Here is a 16,650-nt window from a genome sequence, read left to right as displayed (position 1 = left end):
TACTGTACATTATTCCTTCTGTATAAGCACACAAAGGGGAAAAGAAGAAATGTGAATTGTGGCTTTCGTTTTGACAAAATGAAAGCCATTTAACTTAAAGAGAATATCAAGAAACCACTATATTTGTCTTCCTGCATTTTATATTTGCCATATTTGTGCCTTAATTAGGTCAAGCAGATAAGAAAGCATTAAGCAGACCTTAACAGAACCCGTGTCTCGGACAAGAGTGTGAGTAAGATCAAAACTGTTATGTATAAGAAGCTGAATCCTCTTAACCAGTATTATTCAACTTTACTCATCATCATCATTTGTCCTGAAACTCACCTTGAAATTTCATTTAAGTATATTTCCCAGTTATTATTTTAACATCTATTTCTTAAATATAACACTTACATGTGTTATTTGAGAGCTTATATCCATTATTAGTACACTGAAAATAACCCATCTGTCTGCATACTGCTGGAGCCTATGCTAGGTATCATAGGGGCAAGAGGGAGGGTACACCCTGAACAGGTCGCCGGGCCAACACATGAGTCCAATTTTTAAAAATGGGGTAAATTACAAATCCCCAAATAGCGCTCGTAGGTGTCTGTTTTGTTTTCCCAACACAGCTGCAGTGAGTTTACTTTAATATCAAGTGCCAAAAATAACACATTCTTTTCATCCACTGAGCTGTGGCGTCTGGCAGTACTATTTACGTCACAACACAGATTGCGGCGGCGCTACGTGTTAGTAAATGTGGCCCATAGAGGCAGAACTATTCATGTCTACCTCATGCATGCACACTTACAAACACAAAAAATGGTTAGTTATTTATTATCCTGATGAATTCAGATTCAATACTCTCAGTGATCTGAGAGTAGCTAAAGGAAAAAATTGTTGGAATTGATATTAATAAGATATGTTTGCAGCATGTTGTAATGCCATGCTTACTGCTGTGCCCTACCGACAGAGGTGGCGTGCCGTCATCTTCCACGGTGACCGTTAGTCGGTACTCGGCCTGGCGCTCTCGATCGGGAGGGGATGGGCGCGTCACCATCTCTCCGGTCACTCGGTCCATGCGGAAGGTCAGGTCCTGGTTTCCAGCAGTGAGATAGTAAAACAGCATGGCATTGGGACCGATGTCCCGGTCTGTCGCCATCACACGGACGACTGATGTACCTCCTCCAACGTTCTGCAAAATACATCAAAAAAGAAGCCTTGTTAAATTATGGATCATCTGTGGTAGACTATAATAAAACTTACCAGCTGAATACTATTTCTGTATACACTGACATCACTGGCTTGCTTAGCTTAGATCGTGTGTCGAGTGCATCCCTACCTCATTCACGCTGACGTTGTAGCCCCTCTGGCTCTCAACAACTGGCGCATTATCATTAACGTCCAGTATGTTGATGGTGAGAGAGTGGTCCGTGTGTCTGGGAGGTGAGCCATTGTCAGTGGCACGGACCTAAAACAATACATGTGAACTGATGTGCATTAGAACACAAGCCTCAGCATGCATTTTGATACCTGGCATTAAACCCCACAGAGGATAAATAAACGAAACGCATGCACTTTGAATACTTTATTAAAATCTGTTTTCATTAACATCAATAATATTAAAACATGACGAGTAAATGAAAAACACTTGTGCCTTTTGTCTCTACAGAACAACAGTCTCAAAAAATGTCTATTTGGTTTTCAATTAAAAGCATCAAACATAAGGCCTGGGGGCCAGAATCGGCCCAGCAAACACTCCAATCTGGCCATTGAATGGCTTTGGAAAATGTGAAGTAAGATCTCGGACTTGAAACTGTATTTTCTGAACTTTTTGTACTAAAGAAAGACCTCCCCCATTGCCATTCATCCTAACAAGTGTAATTAATAAACTCTTTAATGGTTAAAAAATTAAAGATGTTTTTTCATAATCTACCACAGAGATTTTTCTTCGAATTAATAAGAACTTCATGTTTTATAATTACTGGACTGTCTGAGTCTAAGCTACCAGAACTTCCTCTGTAATTTTACACGCTTCTTAGAATTTAACCTCAATGCGTCATACTGACCAAGACTCAATGTTGAATTGCACTTCTTTTTCATATACAGAGACATTTCAATGATTTTAATATCTAATTAAACTTCCTAAACAGTGACAGAAATGGGGGTTATGTGTGTGGCCCAACATGTAAAATGTGTTTGGAGTTCCTGGTTAAAAGTATGACAAGTAATTAGTTCATTGTTGCGCTGAATCAGGGATGAGGTGTAAGTTTAGAGCATGAATGTGAAAGAGACACAGGTGTCTGGTAAAACTGTCCTATAGTAACTATAGTAATCTGACCTTCAGTAGATAGCGGTCTACAGACTCCCTGTCCAGAGGAGCATTGACATAAACCTCTCCGTAAGTGTTGTTCACAGTCTTGATCATGAACACATCTTCCATGTTGCCTGCCACCAGAGTGAAATTGACCTGGCAAAGAGCAACAAGTCAGAATGAGTGAAAGAAAAATGGGGGCAGACAGTCACTGACTGAATGTCAGATGATTACTTCTACTTACTGCAACCAAAAATGAGAGTGTGGGTATTTTTAATAGCTTTTCTTTCACATTAAGAAAGTAAATTAAGAAATAAGAAGTGAGAGTCCACAACCTGCGCAGTAGGAAGTAGCAAAAAAGGAAAATGTGATACTGGCAGCTTAAGTTGGCCATCGAGATGCCAAAATCTAAGAGAGCCGATGTGAAACTGAAATAAGTTTAATTTGACTTCTTGTATTGCAATCTGAGGAAGTAAATATTTGTAGTACTAGTGCCAGATTAAGAGATACACAACCTAAAATAAGGGAAACACAAGTTATAAATGTCACATTCACTTTTGAGATGCCGGGAAAGCACGCTTGCTTGATTCAGGATGTGTTAGGAACTAAGAAGTGAAAAAATAAAGCACCATATTTGGGAAGCAACGTCTTTTTTGCTCTTTGTCAGCTGTTAAGTGCAGTAAAACGTAAAGTAAAAGATATGATATTAAGCGCCACACACAGAAGATCTTTCATTATTTTCTGCTGTTTTAAAAAAACCCTCACCAGTCCATTTAAACCAGCATCTCTGTCCCTTCCCAGAACTACTGCCACCTTTGTACCCTTGGGTGTGTTTTCCGGGATGGCGCGTGAAATATCAGATGTGATGTCAAACTCTGGACTGTTGTCATTCTCATCCAGAATGGTGATGGACACCTGTACAGAGGTACGATCGAATGGAGGTTAAATTCCACATTTGCAAAGTAATACTTACCTTGAACATTAAATAAACCCGGGCAAACAAAACATAATGATCACGTTACACAGCAAACGCATTTACTGTTGTACTTAACATTCCCCATAAAAAGAACGTCTTACCTTCTGCAGTTCCAGAGAGGGATGCAATTAATAAAAGAGGAAGGCCATTAGCTTTCTGCGCCAGAATAGACACAAACACATGAAGTAATAAATCCACAAGGCACAATAATAGGAGGGGTAGGCCCGAAACAACACCATTCACAACAAAGGGGCGTACCACAGTGGAGTCCTTTTTGGGTCCTCCATCATCAGCGACAACAGTCAGCGTGTACATATCACCCTTTTCTCTGTCCAGCAGGCCTGTCACTGTGATGCGGCCCTGAAACAACACACAGACACGCATCAGCAGATACGGTAACCATCATAGAGTCCATACAAGATGTAAGTCCCAGTGTGACAGCGACGAAAACAGAAGAAAATTAACAAGTATCACACAAATCAACAAAGGAATCCCCATTTCTCATCTATCAAAGGAATCAAATGACTTCAAAGCACCTAAAGCACTTTGATCAGCTTACAGTCATACAGCAACACGAGTGTTAGCCTAAATCACCGGGGACGAGGTGTTACTGAGTCGCATTGCGGTTAATGGATGAAGCACACATGAAAACAAGGCATGCACACTGTGATCAAATCATCAGTGACCTTTCTTCCACCTCACCGTGACGCTGTCTATCTTGAAGAGGGCTAGAGCTGCGGGCGACGTGTCGGGGTCGAAACGGTACTTCAGCTGGTTCAAGTTGTCGGCAGACTGCGCCTGCACCTGGACCACCTCTGTGCCTGTGGCGATGTTCTCACGAAGCGAAGCCTCGTAACCAGCGGAGAAGAAGGCCACGGCCTCATCCAGCTCATTAAGTAACGTGACGTAAACGGTGCAGAAGCCGCGGTGGAACGGCGGAGCTTGGTCGGTGGCTGAGACGTTCATGAGGTAGGAGGTCTTGGTCTCGTAGTCCAGGTAGTCCACAGTGGTAACCAGGCCGGTGCTTACGTCCACCTCAAACTTGCGGTCTGAGCCGGATACGAGGGCGTAGGCGACGGCTCCACCATCACCTGAACAGCAAGAGAGGAAAAAGGTGTCATTTCAAAGAAAAACAACTTATAATAAAAAGGTGTTTTTCCCCCCACCTACTGTTACTAAGAATAACAACTTTAAAAGTTTGTAACATTGTTTCGATGAAGCTATAGTTACAAAACGTAACCTTTTTCCTCAAGTCTATTTTTTATTAATCACAGTTGTCAACGCTGGTCTTTTGGCTATATGATGTTTATTTCGGTTTCAGGCCTGATCCTGATCTAATGTTTTGGAAAATGTATGTCACGGCACAAGATGCGTCAGAAGCTGCCTAAGCAACACTTTACCCAACGGGAAGTGAATAAGAGGAAGTTTGTGCCATGGAGCAGAAGTAGTGATTTAAATGCCAATTGCGATGTTTCGTGCGCACCATAGTTACAAAACCAGAGGGGAAAAAAAATAAAGAAGAGGTTGGTTTGTTCTCTTTGTGGAGGCACCCACTAGTGTTAGGTTTATTGATCTGCAAGCTGATGATCAAAGGCACAAGCTATGCTAAATAGCACAGCTAAATATGTATTTCCATTTGGTGTTAGATGAAGAAAACCTGATGCTGAATGGTTATTAAAAAGATCTGGAATCAAACATTCCCTTTTCTTGCCATATTTGAAACCGAACTTACCAGTATCACGGTCAGTGGCACGCACCACAATCACAGAGGTGCCGATGCCAGCGGTCTCTCTCAGGCCCAGACGGTTGTACTGTTGCTGGGTAAACACCGGCACCTCATCATTGGCATCGTCTACGTATATGATCACCTGAGGAGGAGACGGTTCACATTTCCTAAATAAATATATCGAACAGCCACATAAAAGACAATAATTTCACCTCCAAACAAATTGATTATAATGCACATATAATATATTTTTCATCGGATGTGGTTTCTCTGCTTCTCACCCTCACAGAGCTCCTCATGCTGCCCTCATCACTGTTGTACGCCTCCACTTCCAACATATGGGAGCTGCTGGTTTCTCTGTCCAGAGCCCTGAGGCCTCTTGTCACCAGTCCGGTGTCTCTCTCTATACTGAACAGATTGTTGCTGTTCCCTGCATGCATCACAAACACGAGCGCACAGACAGAGAGACAGTGAAAGGAAGGGAAGGTGAGATGAAGCCAAGAGACCTGAACAAAATTGCACATTTAACCTAGGTTTACTGAAGTCCACTGAGTGGGTCATTTCATTTGCTGACATGGCAAATTCAACTTGTTTAAAGAGCCCGTCATCACAAGTACTCTGACTCTTTGGCAAGACCTGACTCATACACACTGAGTAAAGCTAAAGCACAGGAACCAAGAGGAATGATCAAATCAGTGAATCTTGAGAATTTTACTATGTTGACAATTTTCTAAAGAACGTATCTTCACAAAGCTGCCATCACATATTTTGAGACTGTGTTTAAACTTGTAGACATTCAATCAGCGAACAGGATGACCACGTGCAAAGGTTTTCTAAAGGACTGCGACACTTACCAGTGAGGATCCTGTACAGGACTCTCCCATTCTCTCCCTGGTCTGCATCTGTAGCTTGAACCTTTACAGACCAAAAATGAAAAAACAAATAAAGACATCTGCATTGTCTTAAAACATCTGCACAGGATCACGGAACTTAATCAAATGCTAAATAACATGGAAAAGCAAACCAGCTCCGGGAAAGGAAACAGCTCTGCAGTTGTTTTTGCTTTAAAATTGGCAAAGGCACGCTTTAAAAAAAGTGATAGTCTAATGGCAATTATTGCAACTTTATGTGAGAGCTATCATTGCTCAAAACTAAAATCATGACAGACTTAAACAGTTGGATTTGGTTACCACAAGGTTTGAGCATCTCAGTTTTTCTAGTCTCTTTCTCCGATGACAGACAGAACATTTCATATGCATTTTTAATAATTGTCAAGGCAGAGGGAGAAATCTGTATACTATCCCATGCACCACACATTGCCGGGTGCCCAGTGTCTTGTTGCCACAACAACCTCTTCGCAGCTTGGCAGCAATAAACTCTCTCTCTCTGTGTTACAGGCAGATGGCCAGAAACACCCAAAAAAAGCCAATCTCAGCACAGACAGCACGACTCCACAGCGTACACAGATAAACAGTGAAACCTATTGGGATGCTGGTGAATGGGCCATGTCATACGACTGACTTTCTGAATCCAGCATTGTCGCCGGCACTGGATGAGGCCGACTTTATGTCACACCTCGCTTCTCTGTGAATGTGTCAAAATCTGTGGAGGTACCTACAAAGTGCAGACTTAACTGCACACAGAAGAAACGCTCATTCAAGCACATTTACATGTGCAGTCAGGTGCACGCATATAGTGAGACCCACACTCTCGCGGTCTCTGTCTTGCCCTGTGTGTCCTCCTTTGCGCGCTCTCACTCCCTCCGTGAAGAGGGGCCCAACTTCAGTCTCATTAGTTTTATAAAGAGATGTAGAGAGGAGAGGAGAAAGAGGAGGTGAGGGGAGGGGGAGACGGGAGGAAAAAAAGTGGCTGGGGGTCAGATTGGTGAGTGATGAATAGGGCACTACACAGTGGAATGCACCACTTGGTCCATAAAAGGGGGTGCATGAAAGTGCAAGACTACATTGCGGAGCCAGATGTTGGAAGTGCAACCGTGTGGTGTAGACGCACAGCTTTTTTTAAAATCTAAGACTGTGTGTGACTGACAAAATATTTTATTGTCTTTGGCTCTGTGTCATTAAAGCAGCTGAGACGTATTACTTCTGTGATGCTGTTCCTGAGACTTTACCCCCTTTTCAACCCCGTTCCCCTCTTCCTCCCCAGCGTTTCCCCCTCTGTTTCTGGGAAAAGCCGTAGTTTGAGGGGGGAAAAACAAGAGCGTGCAGTTACAAAGTGTGGATCTACAAAACAGATCTGACCTCAACTACTGGAACGAAGCAAAGTTCTGCTTTAAAGTCTCCAAAGTGTCAGCGTGAGTATATATTTTCAAGGGATTTCAGCGTCAATATTAATTGCTAAGAATATACCACAACAGTAAATTATTGAAATCACTGGAGATGTTATATTGCTAGAATTCATTTTGTTTCTACTAGAAATTAATTATTAGTGAAATTGCGTGCACAGTCAGTTAAATTTGCAAATGTGAATCTGACAAACAAAGCGTGCTAGAAAAAAGTTTTGTTGGTTTCAAAACTAGCTGAGTAGTCAGATCTGGAGGAGCAACAATGTGGGGAGAAACAGAGGGAGAGCACCTTAGAGCCAGGCTGCCGAGCTTAAGAACAGCGCGTCTAATCACGAATATGTGCAAGCTACAATATGTGTGGGTGAGAAAGAAAGTTTGTGTTTGAATAGCTGTGTGTTTGTGTGTGTGCATGCATGCGAGTGCGGCGTATGTGCTTGGAGGCGCTGACTAATGAACTGACTCTCTAACGAGCCATCCTGCTCCACTGGCCTTTTCACAGCTTTCCTGGCATTTGGTCTTAAAAATAATTTCACGTCCCAATGTGTTTCCCTTAAACCGATAAGCCATGCTTTGTCTCCACTGAATTAAGGACGATGACATTTACAAATGTTACTATGCTGAAGATGGGAGGGAGGGATGGGGGTGGGTAATTGGAGACTGGGGTAGAAGAGGTGGGTTCCTTGCATTTTACAAGAGGGCAATTTAATAAACCCAATTTGTTTTACATTGAGGAAAGCCTGTCAAGCATTGACTGTTTTGTAGTCCTTGATTTAATAGCTACATAATTGCCGCAAATGCCAAACAGTCCCTGCATCTGGCTGTGCGTGCAGGCGTTTCTATGCATATTTGTGCATGTGTGTCATTGTGTATAATGAGCTCTTGAGTGTATGAGCCTAATTAAGCAAAAACATGAGAATAGGCCTAAAATAAACCTAGTCAGCAAAGTTAGGCTTGGCTGGAGATGCAAGCACGTCAAGAGAGCTGTTATGGCACTTTGATGGAGGCTGACCACACACACAGACACCCATACACACACACACACATGCATACACTGAAATTAGCCAAATAGACTAAAACCAACACTCACACAATCTCTGAAACATCCTGACTAATATAGCTTTCTCCTTCCAGAACCGAGACAATATGAACACCACTGATCCGGGCTCCAACGTCACCTTTACTTCTAACACAGAAAACATCACTCTGTCCACCCTCACCACCACTGCCACCTCTGTCACCATTCGACAGCCCCCATCTTATTCTTCAGACATCCACGACCCAGAATTCACCATCATGGTGGTGCTGGGGCTGTCGCTGCTGCTGGCAGGATTTGCAGCCTTCCTGGCAGTGTGCCGGCCCTCTGAACAGGACGGGGACTCCGAAGCGAGCTGCGGGCCAGGGGAGAGTTCGACTCGTAGAAGGAGGACGTCCAGCGAGCCCCAGCTGAAGGTGTGGAAGAGGCTGGGCTCGTATCGGCGTTCGTACAATCTCTCCTTCAGACGGCCGCCTCATCGCAGGCCGCAGGAGCGCGAGAGCACACGCGCTCCCCTGCCTCCAACTCAACAGACAACACAGCCAGAGGCCAGCGGAGAACCCCACCTCACTGTGCCTTGTCTATTCGACTATGTTACCGAAATCTGACTTGAAGAGCACCTGAAGGACGATTGACTGTGCAGCAAACATCACTAATACCAGGAGAGAGTGAAGAGTGCATTTATAGTATTTCTCTAACCTTCTTTGAATGCTAGGTGGAGGAAACGCAGGAAAAGTATTTAAAATGTAGATAATCAAAAAGCATATTTTTGTTACTGATCCCAGGTTGAAGTTTGGATCACAGGTGATCTTTTTCATCACAGCTCTGTGCTATAGTCACAAGTGACTTTACAGTGAGCAAAAGAAATCAATACAGAAAATTTTAACACAAGACACCAGCAAAACGACTTGGAGGCGAAAATTAAGCCTCAGATGACAGAATATCACTTTAGTCTGTTTCTATATTTTCACTCAAATTCAAGCATCGCTACCCAACATCACACCTCTTGTTGCTCTGATGCACCGAAACCCATCCATCTGGAAATTCACACACCTTAAGACAAACACAGTCACGCTAGTCTCAGATTATGGGGGGACTCCCTGTATGGACAAGAAGACAAATGTAACTCAAGCCAAAAAGAGATCACTGTAACTCACTCAGTGTGTTTTAAGGAAATAAATTTGAGTTTTAAATTCGCTAACAGTGCCATTTCTGTCAGGATGTGTTTTGCAGTATATATGAGCGTGTGTTTGTGTGTGGTCGTGTGTATTTTTCACCTGAAGGATGCTTGTTCCTCGGGGAACACTTTCCAGTATGCTGGTCTCGTAACTGTTTTGGAGGAAGATGGGTCTGTTGTCATTAACGTCCTGCACCTCGACGAACACGGTAGCCGTGCCTGTCCTTCGGCTGCCAGCCGGACCGTTGTCTATGTGCAAAAACAAACACGTTTGCATCAGTTTCAAGGTTAACATCAATTTTAGACATTGATAACAGAAACAGACACACTCACTGACACAGACTAAATAATCTATTAATCCTCCTAAAAGAGATTTTTTATATAATATACTTGACTCATTAAAAACTGGGTCATTTTCAGCTGAATGAGGACAATGTGCACAGTTTTACATTATCTCTGCTTCTTCTCCCAGCGCTGGCGTCTCTGGCCTCTTCAGCAGATAAGCTACCCCCACTCAATGCTTTCCAAAACAGGAAAACCTCCGAGTTTTTGTTCTTTTTTTTCCACACAGGAACAAAGGCAGTTGAGCAATGGTCTGAAATCACTGCAGATGTGCAGGCAGTTTTTTTTCCTTACACCATTATCATGCATGCACAAAGAAACAAGAGCAGCTTTGAAGATAAACCACATTATTTAAATATATATATAAACACACAGTATGTAAAAATGACAAAGACAAAAGATCAAGTTTTATGACACACCTATAGCTTCTATGATCAGAGTGTACGCTGCTTGCGTCTCTCTGTCTAGACCGACCACTGTCCGAACAATGCCGTCTCTGAAACCCACGCTGAATTTACCATCCTGATTACCATCTAAAAATGAAAAGAAGTCACAGTTTTAGAAATTAAGCGCATTAATATCTGTACGTAGTAAAAGGCACATGCAAAGGAGCTCAGTACATACACAAACTCTCACATGCATGGATGGATTGAAGGAAGGTACGGGTGGCACACAAAATCTCCCGTGGCTTTAAAAACTTTAACTCAAGAACACAGAAAAACACCTCCCACCGTGACCTCTGACCTGTGATGAAGTAGCTAAGTTCAGCGTTGAGACCCTCGTCGTTGTCAAAGCAGCTGAGGCGGGCTACAGTGTGGTCTCTAGGGACACTCTCCTTCAGGGAAACATTGTACACGCGAGGGTTGAAGGTGGGCGTCTCATCGTTTACATCCAGAACTGACGCACGCCACACACAGAAAGACACGAGGACACACGGATAGATGCACATGAGGACAAATAAAGGCAGCAGGGTGGTGCAGTGAGTAGTACATTTTTTTTTCCTTTTTGCCTTTCTTGCTCAGGTGTCCTGTTCTCTGGCTAATGGCAGCAGATTTTCCAATCTTCTTCAGTCACATCCAGAGCAATCAGCCCAGTCCCCATTTGGGGTTTTACAAATCCCACCAGCAGGTGGCAGCATTTTATTCAGCAGATGTTTGAGAAATCAGAGGTGGGCTATTTGCCGTAATGAAGCAACTCTTTATTATTTCATTATTTTGGTTTTCAACTTTCCCATTAGGGTAATTTCAGAGAAAGCAAAGGTAAATTAAATCTGAATCTCTCACCTATGACAGTGAGGGTTGACGTAGAGGTACGAGGGAACTGTCCTGCATCATATGCAATTATCCTCAATTGGTACTGTTGGATCCGCTCACGATCCAGGACTGCTGATGAGGTGAGGACGCCAGTGGAGATGTTCAGGTAGAAATCGAGGCGAGGCATTCCCATCTGTAATGCTAGTGTAATCAAACCATTCTTATCTTCGTCAGGGTCCTCAACCTGGATCTACAGAAGAAAGAGAGGAAGCGATACAGAGAAAAGAAAACCCATAGAAGATTACTCACAGGGTAACAGATAGCAGATGGTGAATAAAATGTGGTTAAATTGTGTTTATTTTAACTGATTAAAACGTATTATTAAGTGTTGCAGTGTTATTTGGCAGTCAAGTCTTTTAAAAAAAGTGAGAAATTCCTTTAGGACTTTGTGTTTCTGTCTGTCATCGCCTATCTTCACTAAATATGGTGATAATATAATCCTCATTTAAAAGTTGGGACAGAAAATATAAATAAAAAAAGAATGAAATTACTTTGACATTTAATAATTCCAAATTTAATCACAATAAAATGCAGGAAACACAACAAATATTTAAATTGTTAAAATTGACCATTTTGAGAAACGTGTATATGGATAGATAGAAACATATATATATATATATATACATATATATATATATATATATATATATACATATATATATATATATATATATATATATATATAAAAGAATAATAAAAAAAATTACACATGACATATAATGTAATTGCAAGGAGGTATTTCTGTAGTCTATTGATTACTAGATAGTGGAAAAGGGGTGGGATTAAATAAGCTTATGCTTCTTCCTGCTCCTTTTTGAACATGAAAGTTATTTGTAGTTGTGGTTGATCGTTTTACTTTTGTTTTGCTTTGTTCATTTGTCTCCTTTAATTCTATGCTGCTGTACTTTTTCAACATGTTCAAAATAAAGATTCAATCAAAAAAATCAAAAATCAAAAGTGTAAGCTCATTTTGAATTTGATGACAGCAGCAAGATTGTTGTTGCTCAAGACTTCTGAGTATTCTTTGTCCTATTTTTGGTTTGTGATGATTCAAAATGATTCATTATGATTCATGATGTTTCATGATTTTTCATCTTGTCCGCACTCTTCTGCTCTGAAGCCGTACTGTTGTATGACATTAACTGCGGTTTAGTATTGTCTTGCTGAAATATGGAAGGCCTTCCTGGATGTGAGCATGTGTCGCTCTAAAACCTGAATATACCTGTCGTCATTGATGGGGCCTTTCCAGATGTGCAAGCTGCCAAGCCAATAGGCACTAACACAGCCCCATACCATCAGAGATGCAGACTTTTGAACTGAGCACTGATAAGAAGCTGGATGGTCCCTATAGCGGCAACCTTCGGTCCTTCTTTGGCGCTTCTGCAAAACGTAAAGTTTCTGACTCGTGCTCTTGTTAAGTCTCTTGGATGCCTTCCGGTAGCAAAAAACGAGGCGAAGGAAAAAAGGGGCAAAATAAATGTTTTGCCCCTTTTTTCCTTCGCCTCGTTCTTTATCCTTCGATTTGTAAGGAAAATAAATGTTTTGCCCCTTTTTTCCTTACAAATCGAAAGGTACAAAACAAATGCCTCTGGTGGGAGCTCCGTTTATATTCCCTTTGTGTTACAACAAAAAATGACATTAAAACGGCGACGGTCAGAAAACCGTTGCTCCACGTCCTGCTTGCTTACCTAACCTTTTACCCACACCCCTCCGCATGCGGGTCAAATACACACCCCCTTTACGACATCCACCAACACTTTACAACAACAACAGACTAACAAAGCAGGATTAATTTATGGAGCACAGCATATTACATTATAACCTAAAATGATCAAGATTATAATAAAAACTTAAAGATCATGACAAATACTTAAATATGGCATGATGTAACTGAGTAAAATATTGGCCTGGACTTGGCTCCAACAGTCCCTGTTCCCTTTAATCCAAAGGAGTCAGTATCCATGTTTTACAAAAGGAATTTCAAATTTCAGTCAGTTTGACCACAGAACAGATTTCCATTTTCCCTCAGTCCATTTTAAAGTTTTGCCTCAGAGAAGATGGCAGTGTTTGTGCATCATGTTCACATACGGCTTCTTCTTTGCACGACAGAGTTTAACCTGCATTTGTGAATGAACCTTGTAAATGCAGACCTGTCTGAGGGCCTGGAGATCATGGACTGCACAGATTTTTAGAGACTTTTAATGATATTATGCACTTTAGATTTTGATATATTCAGTCTGCACAATGCTTCATCAAGGAAGATTCATCTGAAAATCTTCCACAATTTGTAGAGATAATTTACCAATAGTACCAGTAGTCAGATGGTAACAAAAAGAGGGAAATTAGTCCGAACAGAGGGGATTGCACTACCAGAAGGCAACATTGTAGACATCTAAAAAAGCTACAAGTACCTGGAAATTACAAAGGGAAATGGGAATCATAAAGAAGCCATTAGGAAAACTGCACCCCCCAAATACCTGCAGAGAGTAAGGCAAGTCCTGAAGAGTCAGCTGAATGAGAAGTAGAGGATCTGGGCAATCAACACCTATGCCCTGTCACTGATCAGATACCCTGCTGGGATAATAAGCTGGCCAAAGGAGGAGGTAGAAGCTACTGACATCAAGACAAGAAGCCTCCTCACCATGCATGGATTGTTTCAACCCAAATCCAGCACCTATGCACGCTAAGCGAACAGAAGGAGGCCGAGGACTAGTGAGTGTCAAAACCAGGATGTCCAGGATGAGACAACAAACATCCATGAGTACATCAGGAATATGACCACAACCGACTGCGTGAAAACCTCAGCCAGAGAGAGTGGTAGGGTCCTCAAAGAGGACCTGAGCTTGAAGGATAAAGACCACCAGCAGGGCGAGAGGGGAAATTCTTAGATTTTTACACGTCCTAGTGCATTACTGGGTTATAAAATGAAATCCATGTAACAAATTGTAAGGAAGGATTTATGATAGGACAGAGCATAAAATAAAAAAAGTGACTAAATTAGTCACTAAATAGTATTAAATAAAACAATAGGGATTAAACAAACTTACGCTTCTCCTGAGTCCTTTTTGAACATGACTATTATGATTTTCACTATTAATTTTTTCCTTGCATCATTTTAACATGTACAAAATAAACCCCAAATGCAATGGAATACCATTTTACAAAGCACCAGTCTTTTATTTTACCCTAAAAAATGAGAATCCAATGGGAAGTCCCTCAGGTACTTCAGCCACAGATGGCAGATTAAGGAAGGTTGGGTCATTGTCATTGAGATCCAGCAGGTTGACAAGTACTGTGGTGCTTGCTGATGCACGCAGTGGAGGTGTACCACCTAAAGAGGGCGCCAAAGGGATAGATAAAGATATATTTATATGCACGCACACACACACACACACACACACACACACACACATACACACACACCATATCTCATGGTCAAAGGAGTTTATTAGCCACCGTAAAGAGTTTCATGGTCAACATAAAACTTTAGGAATGAGGCTTGGAGGAAGAGGCTCATCGCTGAGAACTGAAAACTATAACGTGATAATGATACATTACAATTTAAGCTTGCTTTTGGATCCCCTGTAATTAATAGGAGCATTTTACAAGCACAAACCAACATCATACTGCAACACACTACTCACGGTCGACAGCTGACACGACGATAGTCCTCATAAGAACCGTGTCCCTGGGGTTTGTGCTTTCCCTGTCCAGTGTTACCCCACTGGTGCGGATCTTCCCAGTACTGCTGTTGATGGTGTAGAAAGGATTTTCTGGATTGATACTGTATATCACTGTCCCATTCTCCCCATTGTCAGGGTCCACTGCCAACACCTGGACACAGAAACCAGTAAAGAAAACCCTTTACTTTCATTTGCCTGAGCTCTTCAGACAGCTTCCTCAAAACCGTTTACTATACACACATATATCACCCACATATAGAGATATATAAAAAGCTAAATTAGTGGTTTACTTTGCAAAAACAACTTAAAGATGAAGGGATGATCTGCAACAGAACTTTTCTGGTGAAAAAAGAAAGGAGGAAGAGGAAGGAGGAGGAACAAGAGAGGGAGGGAAAAGAATAACAGCAGCTGAGCATCGTGTACAATTCCTTTCAACTTTCCGAACACATCAGTCAGCTAAAAGAAAAATAGTAATGTCTCATTTTGTGACACAGAGTTGCGATGGGTGATGAATGCACGAAGCCGGGAGCCCAGCTAAAGCACAGGCTGATTTTTAAAGAGCTGATCAATTATTCAAAGCGCTGACTAAAAATGCTGGAAACTGGTTAATTGGTCATTAGAGGAACAAAGGTTTTGCAGGTATTTAATTATTAAGGGGACATGGTAGGCAGGCATCTCAGAGCCTCATTGATTAGCAACTGCACAGACAAAGGCAGGTGATATAAGACAGGGAGAAGTGCCTGACCGGGGCCCGTTGAAATGATCAATTCTGGCCCGAGCAGAGCACATTAAAAGATGGAGAGCAAATATATTAGCCTTGTCTATTGAACTGTGGTCCTCGTCTGACTGCAGAGAGGCAGAAAAGGGAATATTGTTTTGAAAGGCGATCTTCGAGGAGGCTTACGGTGTGTGTGTGTGTGTGTGTGTGTGTGTGTGTGTGTGGAGGCTGCAGCATTGATGGTGGGGTTCTCTGAGATTTGAGTGGGCTGATCCTTGCACTGGACACAGCGGCCAAATTCATCGGCTCACTGGACACCTCCAGGAGGACTCAGCAGGTGGCCTCTTGTCACCATGGAAACACTGGCTGGGCCAGGGATACACTGGGGCCAATTACAGGACTGTAAGCCTGGGTGGTCAGATTTATTGAAAAATGGTCAGAGGAGCAACTGTGTCTGTCCACTGTGCACATGGAGACACATACAGTATGCAGCGCAGTGCTGGATGCACCATGAAAGAAGTCAACTGATGAATAACTACAGGAGATTAGGAAAAAGTGGCAACATTTTAGCAGTGCAAAGCTTATCTACCATTTCTTTTTCTCCACCGTTTCTTCATTTCACTTTTTTTTGCACTGCAAGATGGGTTCTTGCTTATTTCTCTGCGTAGAAGCTGAATAATTTGCTTTGCGTATGACTGCGGGCTACATTTTAATTAGCAATTGGACTCCCTTAATTACACTCACTGACGCCTCTTTAATTAATGGACAATCAGGGCTTAATTAACAACAACACATTGCCAAAGACACCGGCAGGACAATGAGAGTTTGGGCTAATAGAGGAGTTTACTTTGTGATGACCTATGCATGACGGCCATTTGTCCATCGATAGCCGAGTATGTAAGCAGATCTATATTTCAAATGTTGTTCTTCAGTTAAAGCAGAAAAAAATGGATGATTCAATCTTCACACTTTGATCACTCTGTATCTGACACTGAGTATTTTTTTAAAAATTAAAAACACATCTTTGGCATGCGTTTTCAAAATCAGATTAATCAAATTAAGCTGCAAAATACTGATTCAAAACAGG

At 41.9% G+C, this 16,650-nt stretch overlaps 2 protein-coding genes across 2 annotated transcripts in view; one reads left to right on the top strand and one right to left on the bottom strand.

The window, feature by feature from the left end:
* Window positions 1-16,650, bottom strand: part of cdh23 (cadherin-related 23) — a 193,578-nt gene that overhangs the window by 31,295 nt on the left and 145,633 nt on the right. Inside the window, exons 22-37 of the mRNA XM_076891868.1 lie at window positions 14,807-14,996; window positions 14,348-14,493; window positions 11,133-11,352; window positions 10,594-10,746; window positions 10,269-10,382; window positions 9,608-9,756; window positions 5,850-5,910; window positions 5,277-5,425; window positions 5,002-5,137; window positions 3,972-4,360; window positions 3,528-3,629; window positions 3,371-3,373; window positions 3,059-3,208; window positions 2,321-2,449; window positions 1,322-1,450; window positions 947-1,174 (exon numbers count right to left, since the gene is read on the bottom strand). Of these exons, the coding sequence (XP_076747983.1) occupies window positions 947-1,174; window positions 1,322-1,450; window positions 2,321-2,449; window positions 3,059-3,208; window positions 3,371-3,373; window positions 3,528-3,629; window positions 3,972-4,360; window positions 5,002-5,137; window positions 5,277-5,425; window positions 5,850-5,910; window positions 9,608-9,756; window positions 10,269-10,382; window positions 10,594-10,746; window positions 11,133-11,352; window positions 14,348-14,493; window positions 14,807-14,996 (2,448 nt within the window). The remainder of the gene's footprint in view (window positions 1-946; window positions 1,175-1,321; window positions 1,451-2,320; window positions 2,450-3,058; window positions 3,209-3,370; window positions 3,374-3,527; window positions 3,630-3,971; window positions 4,361-5,001; window positions 5,138-5,276; window positions 5,426-5,849; window positions 5,911-9,607; window positions 9,757-10,268; window positions 10,383-10,593; window positions 10,747-11,132; window positions 11,353-14,347; window positions 14,494-14,806; window positions 14,997-16,650) is intronic.
* Window positions 7,009-9,522, top strand: LOC101486634 (uncharacterized). Its single transcript, XM_004559674.4, has 2 exons — window positions 7,009-7,306; window positions 8,429-9,522. The coding sequence occupies exon 2, from the start codon at window positions 8,441-8,443 to the stop codon at window positions 8,936-8,938; it is 498 nt and encodes a 165-aa protein (XP_004559731.1). The 5' UTR covers window positions 7,009-7,306; window positions 8,429-8,440; the 3' UTR covers window positions 8,939-9,522.

This window comes from Maylandia zebra, linkage group LG13, assembly GCF_041146795.1.
Source record: "Maylandia zebra isolate NMK-2024a linkage group LG13, Mzebra_GT3a, whole genome shotgun sequence".
Lineage (NCBI taxonomy): Eukaryota > Metazoa > Chordata > Actinopteri > Cichliformes > Cichlidae > Maylandia > Maylandia zebra.
Note: the sequence above shows the minus strand (reverse complement) of the source record. Positions and strands in the feature narration are given on the sequence as shown.